Source organism: Choristoneura fumiferana, chromosome 11, assembly GCF_025370935.1.
Source record: "Choristoneura fumiferana chromosome 11, NRCan_CFum_1, whole genome shotgun sequence".
NCBI classification, from domain to species: Eukaryota; Metazoa; Arthropoda; class Insecta; order Lepidoptera; family Tortricidae; genus Choristoneura; species Choristoneura fumiferana.
The window spans coordinates 5,281,928-5,300,696 of record NC_133482.1 but is presented as its reverse complement, the minus strand read 5'-3'; the positions used below and the strand labels follow the sequence as shown (position 1 = coordinate 5,300,696).

Below are 18,769 nucleotides of genomic sequence, written 5' to 3'. Positions count from 1 at the left end.
ATTTTTTTACTTAACTGCCCGAAGTAAGGTTATGTTTATCGATCCTATGTATGTATTTTATGTACTTATATTTTTGGTCCTCTCTGTAGCCTCAATGACAGGACGGATCTCAATATACGGTGAGATTGCCAATTCCGTTATGTGTATTTTTGCACATAATTGATTTTGACACATATGGCTTTTAAATTAAATGGCAAAATCCATAAATCAAAAAAATGCACATAACGGAATTGGCAATCTCACCGATTAGATATGTCGTAAGTGTCAGAGTAATAAAAAGTACTTGTACAATATTTTAATAATTCTGACGTACCTAAGCAAAAATATGTGGGAATAAAAAAAATAGTGTAACAATATAGGTAACTATCAAATGAAAGTTTTTCAAATATTTACCTACCACTAGCCGTTACCCGCGACTCCGTCCGCGTAGAATTCGTTTATCGCAATCCCGCGGGAACTGTGCAGTGTTTCGGGATAAAAACTACCCTATGTCCTTCTCCGGGACTCAACCTACTACATCTACTACCCTACTACATCTCATCTCACTACTTATTTCATCTAAATCGAAGTAACAAACAAACAGACTTACAAAGTTTCGTATTTATAATAATAATGGAATTAGTGGGATATTTACAGAAATAACAAAAAAGTACCTACATGAGATAAAAAGTAAAAACAAAACTACCTTCAAAAACTTTTAATAAAAACTAGAAAGGAAAAAACAGTCCTGTAGTCTAGAACTCTGCTAAGTAACTTAAAGTTCAACACTCGGGACACATTACTGAGAATTTTTGAGCCGACCACGATTTTGAATGGGACTTGTTTCTTTCTTCCAAATTCAAGTTTCTGGTATAGGTCGAATTACCAGTCCCCTGCATAATATGTCAAAACCAAGAGCACTCAATCCGCCAAAAACTGGACTGGACAACTAGACGCAGCTTTTGCTCCAAACCACCTAAACAACGAGTTGCAGAGAGTTGCGTTTCATCTTTGCAAATAAATGGATAGTTTCGTTCGAGCCTAGTCCGGATTACCTAGGCGCGGCGGTAAACCGCTGCGGCGTGGTTTCATTAGTACTAGCACTTGTCTATGCTTAGGTATATGCCCTGATAAGGGATTGTGAGGTTAGCGGAACATGAGTGTGGATGATTATATAATCTTATTAGTACAACGGTGGTTAACGTCGGGGTTCTTCCTCAGGGATTGTATGAGCTGCAGTTTATAGTAAATCGGGTATTTGCCATTAGTGTATAACTGGGTTCTGTTTATTTGCTATCTTAGCAAAGTGCCTTCTCTGGCTATATACGTAATGAAAATGCAGTTCCGAATCTTAGTATCCCTTTTTTTGATTTGCAATTATTTATTAATTCCGCATAATATTTTTCTCGAAATCACGTGCTATTCACGAATATTTTAGCTGTTTACCGAGAATGGTAGGTATCGAAATAGCAAAGGCAGAGACGTAGTTCTTTGATATTGTCCTCAGCAAAGTATAGCCTGAATGAATCCATTATATGCACATATAATAATTTTAGACGACCAGATGGCCTAGTGTTTAGAGAACCTGACTACGAAGCTTGAGGTCCCGGGTTCGATTCCCGTGTCGGGGCAAATATTTGTATGAAAAATACGAATGTTTTTTCTCGGGTCTTGGGTGTTTAATATGTATTTAAGTATGTATCTATCTATTATAATTATATTTACCAGGTGCTTAGTACCCATAACACAAGCTTTGCTAAGCTTACTTTGGGACTAGGTCAATTGGTGTGAATTGTCCCGTGATATATATGTCGGCGGCCGATCGTAAAATCCGCCAGATCACGAAATTCCTAGGCATATCGTGAAATGCCGCCATTTCATGAATTGGCTAAGGGACAACCGCCATATCGTTCAAAACTCACTGTTTAGCGATTTGCCTAGTGACGTTTAGGCAGATCATGAAATTCCTAGGCATATCATGAAGCGCCGCCATTTCATGATTTGGCCAGTTTAGGCAGATCATGAAATTCCTAGGCGTATCATGAAACGCCGCCATATCGGTTCTGGCACTTCGCCGGCCGCTGCCGCGGCACGCTCGCTGCGCTCGCTCGGCTCGTGCGTCGTGATCACAATTAATACTAACCACTCCTCGCTTCGCTCGTCGTACCTAAATTTTTCTATATAAATAAATAACAACTAGTGAATACTTTATTTATCAACAAAATACTAACCTCTAAAATACGGGCAGACGTGCATGGTTTTTTCACATTGTGCACAGAATCCGTTTGATTCACATAAAAAGAACGGAGCTGATGTTCAAAAGCTTCTTTTGCACTTCTATTTTGAATTCAATCACTATTTTCAGTTTAAAGATCATTTTGTTGCGACGCCGACATTTTTCACGCGCTAAACAAACACGGCCGGTCAGCTGGTCACGGCCGCCATTGCATACGCAGCGCCACCAGTGGCCAAAAAAGAAACTATTTTACGATGTGCCGGTATAGAGCTAGGAATATCGACGAATGCGTTGCTCTAATCGATCTGCCGTATTATTTCTCAGGCACATCGTGATATGCCTGGCCAACGTTTAGGCATATCATGAAATGGCGGCGTTTCACGATATGCCTAGGAATTTCGTGATCTGGCGGATTTTACGATCGGCCGCCGACATATACACGTGATATATAATTATTAAAATACCAACTTACCTACGTAAATTTACCTTGTTACAGGTTAGCCATGCACCACCTCCTTGGCATCACACTCATCACCACCGCAGTACCGGCCGCATACTCCCAGGAAAATCGAGAGCACCAGGGACCTCCAACTCCTCAGCAATGTGGAGGCCGATTAAAAGGCCCAGTGGGGGTGATTCACACCCCCAACTTCCCTAACGCATTCAACGTCCCTATCAAGTGCAAATGGATAATCGAACACGAAATAGAAAACGGGACTATATCGATATATTTCACGCAGCAGTACACCACTACGGGCCTAACGTTTACGGAGTACTTGTACTACGACGAAACGTATAAGTTGGGGGAACGACGCGCTCTCACAGTCACCGAAGAAAATATCACCAGGGTTAAATGGCTCCAGGTACGTCAATGGAATATTTTTTAGCCTTCGACTGCACTTTTGGTTTAGGTTTTGGCCAGTTTTAGCGTTAATTCAAAACATCAGAAAATCGGCGAAATAATTTTTGAAAAATTTGTTTTTTTTCAGGCCATTTAGCCCATAATAAGTATATAATACACTAATAAATTTATTTAAAATTAACGGTAATAAAAAGTAGAGATATGATATCAGTGTCAGCATTACAATTAATAACTGAAATACAAACAAATAATCGGATTCGGTTCCAGATTTAATAACTTAAGTCGGACCAACCTCCTGGAGGTGAAATGTGCTTAATTCTATGGTAGGAATATTATTCAACGTGCCGCTTATGTGCGGAAGGGTTTGTCAAAAAGTTAATTTCCAGGTTTTATTACACACGTTATGGGAATCGTTTATGCTATGTTGGTTCCCATAATAAATTGTCATCACGAAAATTATTATGCATTAGATTATGCTTGTTTGTGCCTTTTTGAGAACTTAGTGTTTCGAGACGTATAATCGGTCCGAAAGGAAGACCAGCGCCGTTCGCACGGGCGGTATTATGCTGATTTGGGACCATTTCGTGACCGTGATAAGTCGTTTTTTTAGTTTAATTCTATACTTTTAAAATTTTGTTTGTCACGAATAAATGTTTTTTCTTTCTTTCTTTCTTGCTTTCTATAAAATTATTAGCCTTTACCCGCGACTTCGCTCGCGTAAAACATTAGGCAGTTGTATTGAAATTCCGTGATTTTTACTAAATTCCTAAAACTTAAACTTAACAGAGAAGGAATTAAGTATACCTAGTTTCAAAAAAGCATTGACAGATTTTTTAACCGACAAGGCATATTTCTCTTTTAATGAATATCTACTAGATTAATATAGACTAGATATTGTTATCAAAATTTTACACTGATTATTATTAGTATTCAATGTAAAATTATTTATATAACATTAATGTAATATTTATTTTAATTTAAGAGTTTCCTAATTTTTTTTATTGTATAATTATTTAAATTCATACTTATGTAAAAAAATTGTATGCTAAAAAGTTCCTATATTCAATTTAATAATTGTACAGTCAAGGGCAAAGATATCGACACGGCCAAAGTTACAAAAATATGTATACACGACTTTATGCACTTAACATTAAGGCCGTGTATACATATTTTTGCAACTTGGCCGAGTCGATATCTTAGTCCTTGACTGTATAAAGAAACTCATGTTTGACAAATAAATTATATTTATCTTTAAATCGTGGTCTTCATTTAAGTTATATGAAGATTCATGCAACATTTCATGACTCTAGATTTCGCGGTTTAGATTTTGGGATTTTACATGGACCCCGTGGCAATATCGGGATACAAAGTAACCTATTATATTATTTTAGACGTCCGGCTATATACTAAAAAAAAAAAAAATCAGTCTAACAGTTTTAGCGTGCATGAAGGAGTAACAAACACACAAGTAATCACACTTACATGCACGCAAATACTTAGAAACTTTCGCATGTATAACATTAGTAGTATTAAAAATTGTATTTTGTATGTTTAAATTAGAAACGTAAAATCTCTATATCCTTAATTGCAAAGTGACCATGTACTTGGCAAACAATTCAATATTTATGTAAGTATGCATTTTATAAAAAAAAACTTAACATCAATCTCACCAATACCGGTAGGATATAGTAGACAAAATCCGGTAGGGTCGGTCATGTTCATGTCTCCCGAATCACCCTTTATATGTGATATAATCACAGCAGAATAAGAATAAGTGACGTAAAATAATTCAATGTTTATGTACGCGAATATAAAAAGCCGTTCAACCCAAGGTTCTTATGTAAACATGTTATGGCATATGTAATGTTTGTAAATATGAATAGCTACTTACATTTAATAACATTCCATCTCAACAAGCAACGAGAGAAGGCATTGATCTTTATTACGCTACGGGAAAACGTCGGCATCTTGGAGTTAAAGGCTTGACGTGGAAGCAGGGTTAATAAAGTACCACATTAGCGTAATTTTTCACCGTAACGAGTTTGTCGTTGACTGTACATCCCGCAATGAGAATATATGCATTTAATATATTATTTGTGTCCTTTTTATGACTGTAGTAAATAAAAACAAAAAACAATCTGTCATGATCATGAGATGATCTATCATGAGGTCTTAGTTCTCTGGAGGTGAGACGTAATTACGGGCTCATGACCAGCGTGTGTCGAATATTGCGTGGAGACTGACTGCCCCGAGTTGGTAACGCAACTAGTGCGCCTACTCGCGCCTCCAGTGTCCCAATCCCGGTTCAATTTTCGCCCTCGCAACCGTGACCTGCTGGCAGTTCCTAAAGCTCTCACAGTGTCACACAAGAACTCACCTCTTATTCGAGCTCTATCGAATCTTAATACGCTTCTCGCATCGGCGCCAGATTGTGATATCTTTGCTAGTAGCTGGAAGAATTTATGTAGCGAGTGTATGAGGTTCTGTGAGGCGAAGGATGACCGTCCGTCTTCACTAAATTGTTTGTAAATGTTAATTCTGTTATCTTTTGTGCCATGTGTCATGTGTTGTGCTTGTTAATATTTTATGAATTTCACAGTGCTTTGGCTTGTCTGTAATGCTGTGTAATTATTTCATTAAATAAATAAATAAATGATGATCGCTAAACGTAACTGAGCTATAGAGTATGGAGCTAGTCAAATCGGTTTTACTGGTATGGTCTTATAAAGCACTCAAGCCTAACAATGTGATATGGAGAAGAAAGGGATACGTCAATCTTTGAAAGAAAAGGTCTTTTGACTCTGTCCACACCGCTGACGAAGGTGCGACAACATACATTGACTGAAATAAACCCGGAAAAGACACATTGAGGAATGAGTTTTGGAAAGGCGTTTAAAACGTAGCGACCGCTGAATTTGTATTTTTTTTAGCCCGCTAAAGTGTCCCACTAATATTACTTATAATGTAATATTAATCGGACTACGCGTTAGAGTATCTTGTATCGTTAACGCATCGAAATGAAATATTAATGACATCGTTAAAGTTATTTTTATCACTTTACATTTACATTAATCCCAATATAGGTGAAAAATTTAAGCACGTTTGTTGCATCCGTGTATCTACATAATTCGACGTTCTATATTGAAAAAAAAAATTCTAAAAATGACTAGTCTTATATCAATTCTGATTACGAGGTACATACAATACAAGAGGTCTTTTACTTAAGTTTTTCACTTATGGTACCTAACTACTTTACCAATTTTTATAGTTTGAAGTACATAATTATTGTCCATTATCTCACGATTTGCACAACTGCGTGTACTTTAGTGGCGTAAATTAAAATGTCCAGCAATTTAGGTATGTATTTATTTACTATAAAATCAAAACACAACGAGTTACATAACAGGTTTAAATCCTAAAGAGATGGCATGGTTGCTAAACAAGTACCTATTTCCATTTATAACAAAAATATAACAGACTATAAGGATAAATAAACTATAAGCAGAGTACCATAACTCATCATGTTAACGATTAATAACTTAAGAGTCGAAATCAACACTAAGATTCCAAATAAGCCCTTTCAAAAGATCACTTCTTGACTTAAGCCCGTACAGGACAGGTTATAATAATTTTCATAGTGCACGAGCGTCCGCAATTTCCTTGGTATAAATTGTTCCCCGCACCAAGTTGGTTCTGCAATATTTTTCCATGCATTTATAATGCAAAACTATGAAATATGATATTGTATGCCGGGAACTACGAGTAGGCAACAAAATTCTTTATAATGTAAAATTATTCCAGTGTCTTTTATAAAATTAATGCATCTTTTAGTACTTATTCAAGTTCAGAAAGAATTTCAGCTAGCAATTAAACTGAATTATCCAACACATGTCTATGTATTTTGTATGTAATAATTTCATGATAGAAAAAACTGGCCAAGAGCGTGTCGAACACGCCCAGGATAGGGTTCCGTAGCCATTACGAAAAAATCAAATAATATTTTTCTAAGGATTTCGTATTGTGTACTGAATCTTCCAAGTTAAGGTATATTTTATATCTTAGGCTGCTATTTACTCTTAAAGTACTAATAATTCTCAAGCAATCTTTAAATTTGATTTGATTTAACTAAAATTCCGATTTTTTTCAAATTTTGACCCAACAAAATTTTACTCGAAATGAAAATTTGCACTTTTTGAATATTTCGCAAAAAGATTGAATAGAAAAATTGTCTTAGCAACCCCCAATGGTTTCAAAAGACCTATCCAACGATACTCCACAATATAGGGTTAGTCGAGAAAAAAAAACACCTCCACTTTACGTCTATGGGAGGTACCCTAAAAATTTTTTTTTTACTTTTTTTATTGTACCAATTTGTCGGCGTGACTGATATGTATATTCATGTCAAATTACAGCTTTCTAGTACTAACGGTCTCTGAGCTTACCCGCTGACAGACAGACGGACAGACATGGCAAAACTATAAGGGTTCCTAGTTGACTATGGAACCCTAAAAAGGCAGTTATTTTACCATGTTTAAAGCAAAATAAACTTGAGCGAGCAAAGAAATTCTTTTACTTCATTGATATGTACCTCCGTAAAGTAACGTCTGATTCAATAAATTATTCAAAATAAACTTATTAATAGGTACCTAAGTAATTATACCTAGTCCCAAACTAGGCAAAGCCAGTACTACTTATATGTGTATACCTAAAAACATCCAAGTCTCGAGAACAAAAATTCTTACAAATATCTGCCCCGACCAGGGACCAGACCCGGGATCATAAGTTTATAGTCAGGTTCTCTAATTGCTAGGCTAAAATTTGGGAGCGCCAAAGTTCGCATACTCTTCGCTAGTCATACCGTAATTTTTGTCCGAATCATCGTTTGTCATAATTTTTTTCCCACTGAAACCTAAAATTTATCTGATTATTTCCTATAGAAAACTATAGGTTAGGTTAGGTTTATTTTATGACAATTCTGAACAATTATTGGATTTAGAAAAAAAAAGAGTTATGACAAACGATCGTTCTGACAAACATTACATTCGGACTTCCAATAAGTATGCGAGCCGATGTGGACCCCTAAAATTTAACTCACATTTTGGAAGTTTTTAATCAGCCTGACCTTATTTTAATGTTATTTGTTAGGAAAACCAAACGACGAAAGCAAATTCTATGCATTAGAAATATTCTAAAATTTAATGTACGGTAGCTATGGAATAAATACGTCTTTCTGACAATTACCACCATAGTACTCGTAATATTTTGATCTTCATACTCAACAATTATTAACGTATTATTGACGTATCTAAATAAGGCGTTAAATTATGAAGGACAGTTGTTACCTAAACAAATTGTGTTATGTTATAATTATAAACTAATTTGAACTCAGAAAGCTCGCAGTAATTAGTCGCGCAGAAACGATGCTTTTTACTTGAGTTTTAGGTCGCAACACGTTTTCCGGAGCTAGGAGAAAATTGAAAATTTTAATTCAAATCGTTGAAAGTCTGTTGTCGAATACCCTTCCGAACAGCTAGCATACTAGGTATTTCACGTTTGTCTACTCATTTGATCCAGCATTTTTTCTCATTGGACTTGTTATTTTCAATCTCAGTTTTGCAGTAGTTGTAGTGTTGTATTTGCTCGCTAATTCAATTTGCGGTCGGCGGGATGACAGTAAATAAACTTGATTTGGAATTGAATATAAAAAATACAAAAGATTCCAAAAAACCAATCTACTCAGTAGTATTAATAACTACTCAGTAGTGACAAATGTAACCAGATCAAATTAAACTAACACTTAAGGATACGGATGGCAGTCTGCAGTGTTTAAAGTGTTAATAGATAAAGCTTTCATAAAAAATACGTGACTTTACGTTTTGACTCTTCATTGAAAAATGCTGGAACACATCGCAGACAAAAGTGACAAGTACATGCCCGAACAGGATATTGAAGAAAATCTCCTTTATAAATTGAACAATGCAATTCGACGGAAGCATTGAATCCTTTTCAATAAAGGGGCTCCTCAGCGGGAAAACAAGGCTATTACAGAAATAATTGAGAAATGCACAGAGCAATGGTAATTTCCCGCAACGAGGGCGTTCCCGGGAAAGGGAAATTTACCCGGAAGCGGGGTCAGCGGCACATCGGCCGAACGGGATATTAATGTCGAAATATGGGCTTCGAGCACTTTTACGGTTTGAATGGTATGGCGGGTTAAAGTATCTTTTCTGTAAATTTAACTGGCATTAACATTGCCTAGCTGCTCACTTCCTCTATTTCTTCCCATAGCTATCGGAAATCTTTATAAATAGCTTAGAGCAGGGGTGGCCAATCGACCGGTCAAGGCAAGGCGTCCCGGTGGCAAAGCAAAAAATATAAATACGTAGAACAGACTGCGCAACGTCAGTAAACAGTTGATCTTGGGTCTATCTAATCTAGGTCTATCAAGTCGGCCACCCCTGGTTTAGAGCGTATACGGTTTATCTTTCCATTATATTCTTACGCCGTCTATCTAGCTACGTCACGTCACGATGTGGAGGCAGTCACAAGGCTCAATTGCAAATACGTACCGTCGTGGAAACTGAATCGGTATGCAACCTATGTGCAGGTACCACGTTGACATTCTATACATCTGCCAAAGAAATCTTAGTGAAATTGATTATGAAATGGTTTCCTCAACTGTATTAAATATAACCAACAATAAGTTGGAAAACCCCCGAATTTGTCACTTCAAAGTTCAATATGTCAAAAACGGCTAAACCGATTTTGATGAAACATGTCTAAGAACCATCGCTAGAAAACCTGATTTCAAATTTAAAAAAACGCATTCAAATCGGATGACCCGTTTTAGAACTACGGTGCCACAGACAGACACACAGACACAGCGGTCAAACTTATAACACCCCTCTTTTTGCGTCGGAGGTTAAAAATACAAAATCTAAATACTCTTCACACCCTGTCTCGTCTCCTCGCGTCTTCGCGTTCTCGTGTACCTCTCGTAAGGATTGCGACTTGTGAAAAGAGAATTGAAAATAAAAGCCCAAATACAAAAACAAAATAGTTTATAAAAAAAAAAGTTCGTCATACTACAATTTTCCGACGTCTACTAATCCATTTTCCAGAACACGTAGTTTACACAATTTTAAAACGAACACAGGAACTGAAATTGGTTATTCAAGCGACCAAACCGAGGTTCATATTTAACTAACTGACGCCGAAAGCTATCGTCGAATCATTCTAAATTGCCATCTTGTTAGTCTGCCTGCACACAACTGCATTCAATTGCAAAGCGCGTCCACCAGTCGATATTTCGTGTACAGTAAATATTTGACTTCTGAAAGCCGGGTTTTCACGCCCCGTCGTTTTTCAATGGCGTGGCATGGTTTGGTGAGCACCGAACATTCTGTGTCTGGCACTAATAGATAGAATTGGGAAGGACTTCGAAAACTTGCTTTGAACAAAACTGACTGCCGCACGTTCGGACATTTTGATTTGATTTGACTGAGTGTTTTGCTCAGCTACCACGGCTGTTGAACTGAAAAATAAGTTTATAGGTACACTCCTCTAAACGATCTATAATATTGTTCAGTGTATGAGGGTTCATACTTGCACCCGCCAAGCTTCCTTTATAGCGCAAAAGAGTGACGTAGCTTTACTGAAAGGAATACCCTAATTAACTTTCTTGTACGTTACTAAGAGCTAGAAACAAGACGGGGGAGTTTGAAGTAAAAGGGCCTAAGTGCGCAATTAGGATTATAGAGCGCTACATAATGGAGTGCAAATAAACGTAGCAACATTTTTTTTAGTTAATGTACGTTTTTTACCATTTTTATCCTAATCTACAGTAGTACTAAAGTAGTATTTTAACACTTTTTGTTACAAAAAAAACTTAGAGATGTCCAAAATAATCCATAAAAATTGGTTTAACACCTCGACTTGAAGTAATGAAAAAAAAGTTGCCGCGTTGAAATATTTCTGCCAAACAAAACAAAAGTTAATCAAGTATTTTTGGATCATAAAAATGGCGTAAAAACACATACTTAAATGCAATTAGATAGTAACCACCGATCGCCCGTGCCCCTGCTCACAACTATACTAAACAGTTTAGTATAGTTGTGAGCAGGGGCGCGGGCGATCGGTGGCGTCGCGCAAATGACTCATGTAAGCCGACGCCGCGAAGCGCACGCTTGATCGGTGCGCTGTGAGTTTCTGCGCGTTGCTTTGTCATCATAATTACCTTTATTGCATACGGCCTACGGTTGAACATAGGCCTCCTCTCAAAATGAGAAGGCTTGGGCTGTAGTTCCCACACAGACGTAGTGCGGATTGGGAACGTCTGTGCTTCGCCGTGTATGTAAACGTCGTGGTTCATTTAAAATGTCATTTTGCACATACATTTCAAAAAACTCAGAGGTGCGAGCCAAGGCTCGAACCCACGACCCTCTGCTTCAGAAGGTAATAGGTTAAACCGCTAGACCACTACACGGCTTACCCCCTGTTTCACCATCCATTGATCAAATTTATTTGACGGATAAATGTGATGCTGTCTGTTTGTTTTGTTCGAATAGACGGAGGCGGCATCACATTTATCCGTCAAATAAAATTAATCAATGGGTGGTGAAACAACCCCTTATAGTTGACTTTGACTTAACTTGACTTTGACTTTAAAAATGAAAAAGTTAGTTTCCACATTCCGTCTTGAAATCATAAGCACTTACTTAAGTTCACTCTCTATTGAGTACAAATAATGGCGGACGGTATCGTGTGTCTATTAGAAAAGTTTTCTCCAATATTATACATTCCATCAGCATTTTGCGAAGCGCTCTTTTTGCCTCAGTTAGGGCTCGTGGTCCCGTAAAACGTGACGGGAATCTCAATCGGCTCTTACGATAATAATAAGATATTTTTTAACTTCCACTGACAAGTTCTCTAATAAATATCGATACTGAGTTACTTTTTAGGGCTCTGTCAAAAGGAATCCTAACACAGGATGATACCGGAAACGTGATCAGAATCAACACTACATGATATTTTACGTTCTATAAATAAACAAGTCGTCTGCTATTTTCGTTGCGACTTTTTATCTCTTCTTCTTCAATAAATTAATTACGTATTTACTTATACCTAGTGCCCTGCACGAAGTCAAAATTATACATTAATGACATTGTAATAAGAACCACGGTGCGCGTCATCGTGAATGACTCTACCTACGTGAAACAATATCATTTTACTAAATACTTAATTGTCTTTTTTTACGTGTTACTCTACTTACTGTAGGTGTAAATATTAGTTGGCGATGTTTAATTTAAGTTTTAATTCATCTTTATTATTTATATTGTATGGTTTTTTTTTTTCAAATAAACATTAAATATTAATCTACAATATCTCGATGAAAATATGAACAACTTTATTTATATAAGGAGAAAAAAGAACACACAGCGTGACTAGTGTAGTGTGTGTGTGTGTGCTACTGCACGCGTGTTCGGTTGTGACGGATATGTACTCTATACGTATGCTGCTACTGCCTTGTTATAAGCACACTCATTTGGTATCCATATAAGATCAGTGATCAAAAGAAACAAATACGGAAGTAGGAAAGTAGGTAGGAGTGACGGAGTGACTTTCTAATCACAGTTCACAACTAGGTAGCTAAGTATAAATAGTCAAGAGATGTCTCTTCGTTCCATTCTCCATACAAACGTAGTCCCGCGTCTCATTATTTTGAAAACTAGGCAACAGAAGTAGATGAAATTTTGTAAGTATGGACTAGACGTAATTATCTATGCCTGTGGTTTTCAGATTTTCACTATAATGTGTAGGTAATATCAGAATTACAGGAGCTCAAAAGTCGAAAAAAGGGGTCAACTTTGCACGAAAATTACAGACTAATAAAGCATGTTTACAAAAATCGAAAAACCACAGGCATAGAAAATATAATGAATATAGCCGCCTTATCTTAAGTACCTATGTATATTTTGAAGTTTGCGTAATTTTAAGTATCACCACCCCATATGATTTGATGTATTGCGTAGAAAAATGCGAAATTGAAATACGAAAAAAAAACACGTATTTTTTGCTCAACCCTTTATCTCTCTTTTTAAACATTATTTAATCTATTTCTGTTGTGTAGTTGTTGATAATTAAATAATAGTTTAGGCTACATTTTCACGAATCGCATATAAATTGTAAAATAATTACACTCGAGAATAATTCAAAATAATGTACGCAAAGCATTTCACTTTCATTTGGAGAGCCTTGGGGGAGGCCTATGTCCAGCAGTGGACGTCTTCGGCTGACATGATGATGATGATGATGAAGCATTCATTAGTACCTATTAGGTACGTTAAATTCTTTTGACGACAAAACATTTAATTTGCTTTTAATTTGAAGCCATAATTGCTGCGGTTACTTTTTTGAGAACAATGTTATTCTAAGCTTAAACACTGTTGGATTCTAGAACAATCAGTTGCCTTAGTTTAATGTAAACTGACTGTTATGCTATCCTAAGTTTGGGGCGTCACCAAGGTAATAAAACAATAAGGTTTTGTTTATGTCTGGAGTCTAGACCCTAGAAAGTTGGAAAAAATAATTAGGTACTTAGTTTTCCATTTAATTTTATGTGCGCTGTATTTCAGTACTTTCAATTAATTTTAAATTTTAACTTTACCGAGGATACAATGTGTTTGTTCTGCACGATAGTTAATTATGGACCTGTGCTACGGGCACTTTAAATATGCGCAACAAATAAAGAACATAGCCTTTATTGGACGTATCTAAAATATAAAAGTCAACGACATTCATGTCCAAGGACAGAAAAAGATTAAAAAAGAATACCATAAACAAACTAACATTTCTTGTTCCATTATAGTTTGGAAGAGTGTTCTTGGGATTTTTTCCTTCGATGAATAAAAGAGTGTTATAATTTAACCTGTGTCGTGTATTTATGTATCTGTGGCATCGTAGCTCCCAAAGGGATGAATCGATTTAGTTTTTTTATGTTTGATAGCTGATTAAAATAAATATTGTAGCCGTTGTCGAGCGTCATCTTACGTGTGGTGGCAAAATAGAACGTAAGTGGTTGTAGTTTAGTAACATTTTTCGCTATTTATTGTTTGTTTCTTTCCGCAACGCGTTTCCACTTCACGTCCAATAACATAAATATAACCCACAAATAGGCGAGTGAGGTAAGGTTTTGTTTAAAATTATTAAACACACACGATTTGCTGTACCTAGGTAACTTTTTAGCGCATTGACAACGTTTAATACCCTGGTCGTCGAAACCGTAAGAAACTTTCTGATGTATCCGACAATTAATCATAACACACACGTCAGTTTGTATTCACGAAACAGTTTAAAGTCAATCGTTGTGTATATGTTGCGGAGCAAGTGATAAATTGATAATAAATATTCAATTAATTAAATTGCCCGGGCATTATACATAATGTCTATCCCTATTGGGCAAAGTAATAAAAAAAATGTCTCATCTTAATGGTATAATTTAATTGTTTTGGTCACAGTTGAACCGAACATGTTCCTCCACGCTGCGCTCGTCGTGGCACCTAACTTTCCGAATGAAATAATCAGACTTCAGCTAGCCAAGAATCAATTGTAATCAAATCGCGCAACGATCATGTAGTAACGTATTCATAATGCCCGGACAATGGGATAAATAATGAAGTTTAGATAATAATCATCACTTTGCCGGTATAGCTTGTCATTTTAAATAATGCCCTTATTAATCACTTGGTCCATAACATATTTATACATCTATATACGGTTAACTAACATGGTTCAAATTTTCGAACTTTACACGTAACAAATTTCAGCTCGATCTCAATTTCAATAGTCCCAGTTTCAACGGCGGTGTTGGCTAAAAATCAGCGCTGGGGTGGTGTTTTAAAGCTTCGGCATTATGCTGAGCTAGTGTCCGATTCGCAACCGCAATCACACATTCTATCCTTCGTGTTGTCTATTTTTACCTAATAATATTGTCGTGTCTTGTGTTGTTGTGAATAATTATATTTCTTTTTTCTGTTTCTTTTCTTCCTTTCAACAATAAATTGGTAGAATTCGTGAATCTAATAAAATAAACAGAGAAAACGTCACGCCACCGCTCTTGCGCGCTATTGATGACTGGTCTGTGCAATGCTAGGTGAGTTGACCTAGTAGTAGACACTCTACCCTTCACCGTATCTACCACGTCAAAAGGGTCGAATGCCGACGTACCCTTCAATTCACTTTAACCGTGTTTACCTATCCATGTACATTTCCAATCGTCCTTTCTAATCCATTTTCACCAACTAGGAAACATTTTTAGGATAACAATTTTCCTCCTACTTCGTTTACTCGTTTACATTTTGAGGATATTCGCCCACACGAACAACCAAATACGGATAGCGATTGTGACAGGTAAATCCATGACAGGTGTCTAAGTACAATGACAAGTAATTAAGTTTTCCTACATGCCCGCGAAAATTGCCATGACGGGCTTCGTCGCGTTTGAGCTTAATTTGCACATTTGTTCAACTAATTGCTTAATTATATTTATAACTTGTTTTTACGTGTAGTTTTAAGTAAAAAGGACCTCAATGGAAACCATCACTGGTTTTCCGCAGCGTCATGCTGATTGTTACCCTTATTTGCGTAAAAAACCATTATCATCATCATCCCCCACTACATTTGCAGGTGGCAGGACCTTGTGCAAGGTCCGCTCGGATTGCTACCACCATCTTGCTCGCTAATCCTGCCGTGAAGCAGCAGTGTTGTGTGTTTCGGCGTAGAGAGTAAGACAGCCGGTGCAATTACTGGCACTTGAGGTATCCCATCTTAGGCCTCTAGGTTGGCAACGCATCTACAATACCACTAGGGGTGTTGCAGATGGGCGGTGGTGATCTCTTACCATCAGGAGACCCACTTGCTCGTTTGCCATCCAGTCGAATAAAAAAAAACAACGTTCTACTGCTGGGCTCAGGCCTCTTAGAATGAGAGGGCTTGGGCCATAGTTCCCACGTGGACCCAGTGTGGATGGGAACTTCACACACTCCCATTTTGTGCAGTTTTCCTCCACTGTAAATCTCGAGGTAAACTTCAAACGTAATTAAAATCCGTATCCGATGATACGCAAATAAAATCCGTAAAATTCAGAGGTGCAAGAACGGGCTCGAACCCACGTCCCTCTGCTTGAGAGGCCATAGGTCAGGCAACTAGACACCACAACTTTATTTTAACGCTACAATTTTGTTTCTGAAACTGTATTAACAAAGAATATCTCTCTGTGAATTCATGGAACAGGAGCAGAAAGTATTCACGTAGAACAAAGGCGATAAATTACCAATGTAAAGAAATACTACTTTAGTAAGTCGGCTTAAGTAGCTACAGATGGGGTGGTGAATAATGCATATTGCATCCAACGCTCGGACAAAGCGGAATTACACTTACGTGCACGGAAAAGAATACACTTGCCCGATCTTTCTTCGGTCTCGAGAGCTCGTAACTTTGATTCAAACACATTATATCTTTCTTTATATGAAGTGAACCAAGATTTCTTAAAAATAGTTCAATATTGTTATTTGCTTTTTTTTTTACTAAGTCGAACAAGATTTCCGGACTACAGACTGAAGCAAATTCAACCACTAAATTTAAACGAGTGATAATGCGACCTAAACTTTTTAAAGTATGACAAATCAGTGTGAAGCTACCTTAAAATTAATATTTCGGACTCTTCAAACCGTCCAACCTTATTTGCAGGGTTGGTAATACAAGGTTACATTATAGTTTTAACATTTAGAATGAAGTTTATTTGAATACATATATTGTATGCCCGAAACGGGTAGCTGTTGATATTCTGTACCGCATGTCGACTCTGTAAACCCCTTTCAGTTTATGTAATAAATATTCCTATTTCTCTTTCTTATGTTGTGTCTTGAAAAGGAGTGATTTTTTTGTGTGCCGTAACTGCTTTAATTATTCTTGATTTATAAAGTCATTCAAAACTGTTGGAACGTTGGTCTTCAAATTGACGATGCCGCTGGGTTTAAACTTAAATACAGCTCCAAGAACGATAAGAGACAAATGAAAGCCGACGTTTAAGCTCCCTAGAGAAGCAAGTGGAATACGTATAAGGTGTTTAGGTTTCAATTTAGACACCTAAAACGCTTAGGCAAATATTATTTGTGTAAGAGATAAATTTTATACACATGATACGTGTAAGTCTTAAGTGTCTTAAGTTATTCAGAAATAAAAGTTGTAACTGGATCTTGAAGATATCGTTTCATTTTTATTTTCAAATTTGTATATCAGCGTAACAGAATACGTGTGATAGGAACGATTGTATTTCAAACGTGTGGTTGCAAGTGTTGTTCGTGAAGTCAGTGAATATTCTCATCTTGCCGGAAAATATTTTATTCACAGCTTGGTTTGAGAAAGTAAATATAGCTGAAGCTCAAACGTTAGCGTTAAATGGCCGGATGGCTAAGTGGTTAGAGAACCTGACTACGAAGCTTGAGGTCTCGGGTTCGATTCCTGGCCGGGGCAGATGTTTGTATGAATAATACGAATTTTTGTTCTCGGTCTTGGATGTTTAATAGTCCCTGGTCCCAAAGGAAGACCAACGCCGTTCGCAAGACCGGCAGATTGCTGATTTGGGACCATTTCGTGACATTTACCCGACTGCCCGAAGGAGGGTTATGTTTTTCGAGCGTATGTATGTATGTAAGTATGTATGTATGTATGTAATATGTTGTGTATATGTATGTATGTATGTATGTATGTATGTATGTATGTGGGTATGTATGTCCATTTTTTTGGTCCTCGCTGCAGCCTAAACGGCTGAACGGATTGTTACATATGAGGTATCATTGGATTCGTCATAACTGTCGGAGTGACATAGGGTATATAATATTTCAATATGGCGTCTGCAAAAAAAAATATGGCGAAGGAATAAAAAAATATATTATGTATTGTAACAATATGGAAATCAAATGAAAGCTAACAATTAGCCCGTTCTAAAATATATAGGTTATAATATTTATAATATATAATTTTTAACAGAAATATCAAAAAAATATAAAAAAACAATAAATTAAAAAAATCAAAAAACCCGACTGCCTTGAAAACTAAAAGGAAGGAAATAAGTCTAGTGGTCTAGAACTCTGTCAAGAAGCTCATTTAAGGTTCAACAGTCGGGACCTATTCAAATCGTAACCAGCTCAAAAAATCTTGGTAATGGCCCACACACCCAATCCAACTTTCAATCTTTTTCGTGTCCTCCATACATCAACCGAGACTTCAAATGATGGTTTTCTGGTTAAAATTTGTATAAATTTTTAGAACAACGCACCTCAAGCGCTAAATAAATTACTGCGTTTATTTTCTCGCATTGCGATGAATGCGTCATTAGTATTATCTGTTATAGAGATGTTTCTTATTTCATCAATAGGATTGTCTTGGGACTTGATTTTTGATAATGATTGTTATAGATGATAAATCAATTTATTTATTATAGTCTATTCATATTGAACTAAGCCGTCTCTTGCCGTTTTAATGGATGTGGCAAAGTTTTCATTAAGATTCATGAAAGGAGCGAGCTTGTGTACAAATATTGTACCGTTATTAATTTGAATGAAGAGCAAGCTTTAAGTTTAGACATATATAGCAAACTTCTCCTGTTACGGCTTTGATAAAACACTAACATC

General features: G+C 36.7%; 1 protein-coding gene across 1 annotated transcript in view; it reads left to right on the top strand.

Moving 5' to 3' along the window:
• Nucleotides 1-18,769, top strand: part of LOC141432975 (uncharacterized) — a 518,418-nt gene that overhangs the window by 344,970 nt on the left and 154,679 nt on the right. Inside the window, exon 2 of the mRNA XM_074094814.1 lies at nt 2,712-3,078. Coding sequence (XP_073950915.1) covers nt 2,712-3,078 — 367 coding nt within the window. The remainder of the gene's footprint in view (nt 1-2,711; nt 3,079-18,769) is intronic.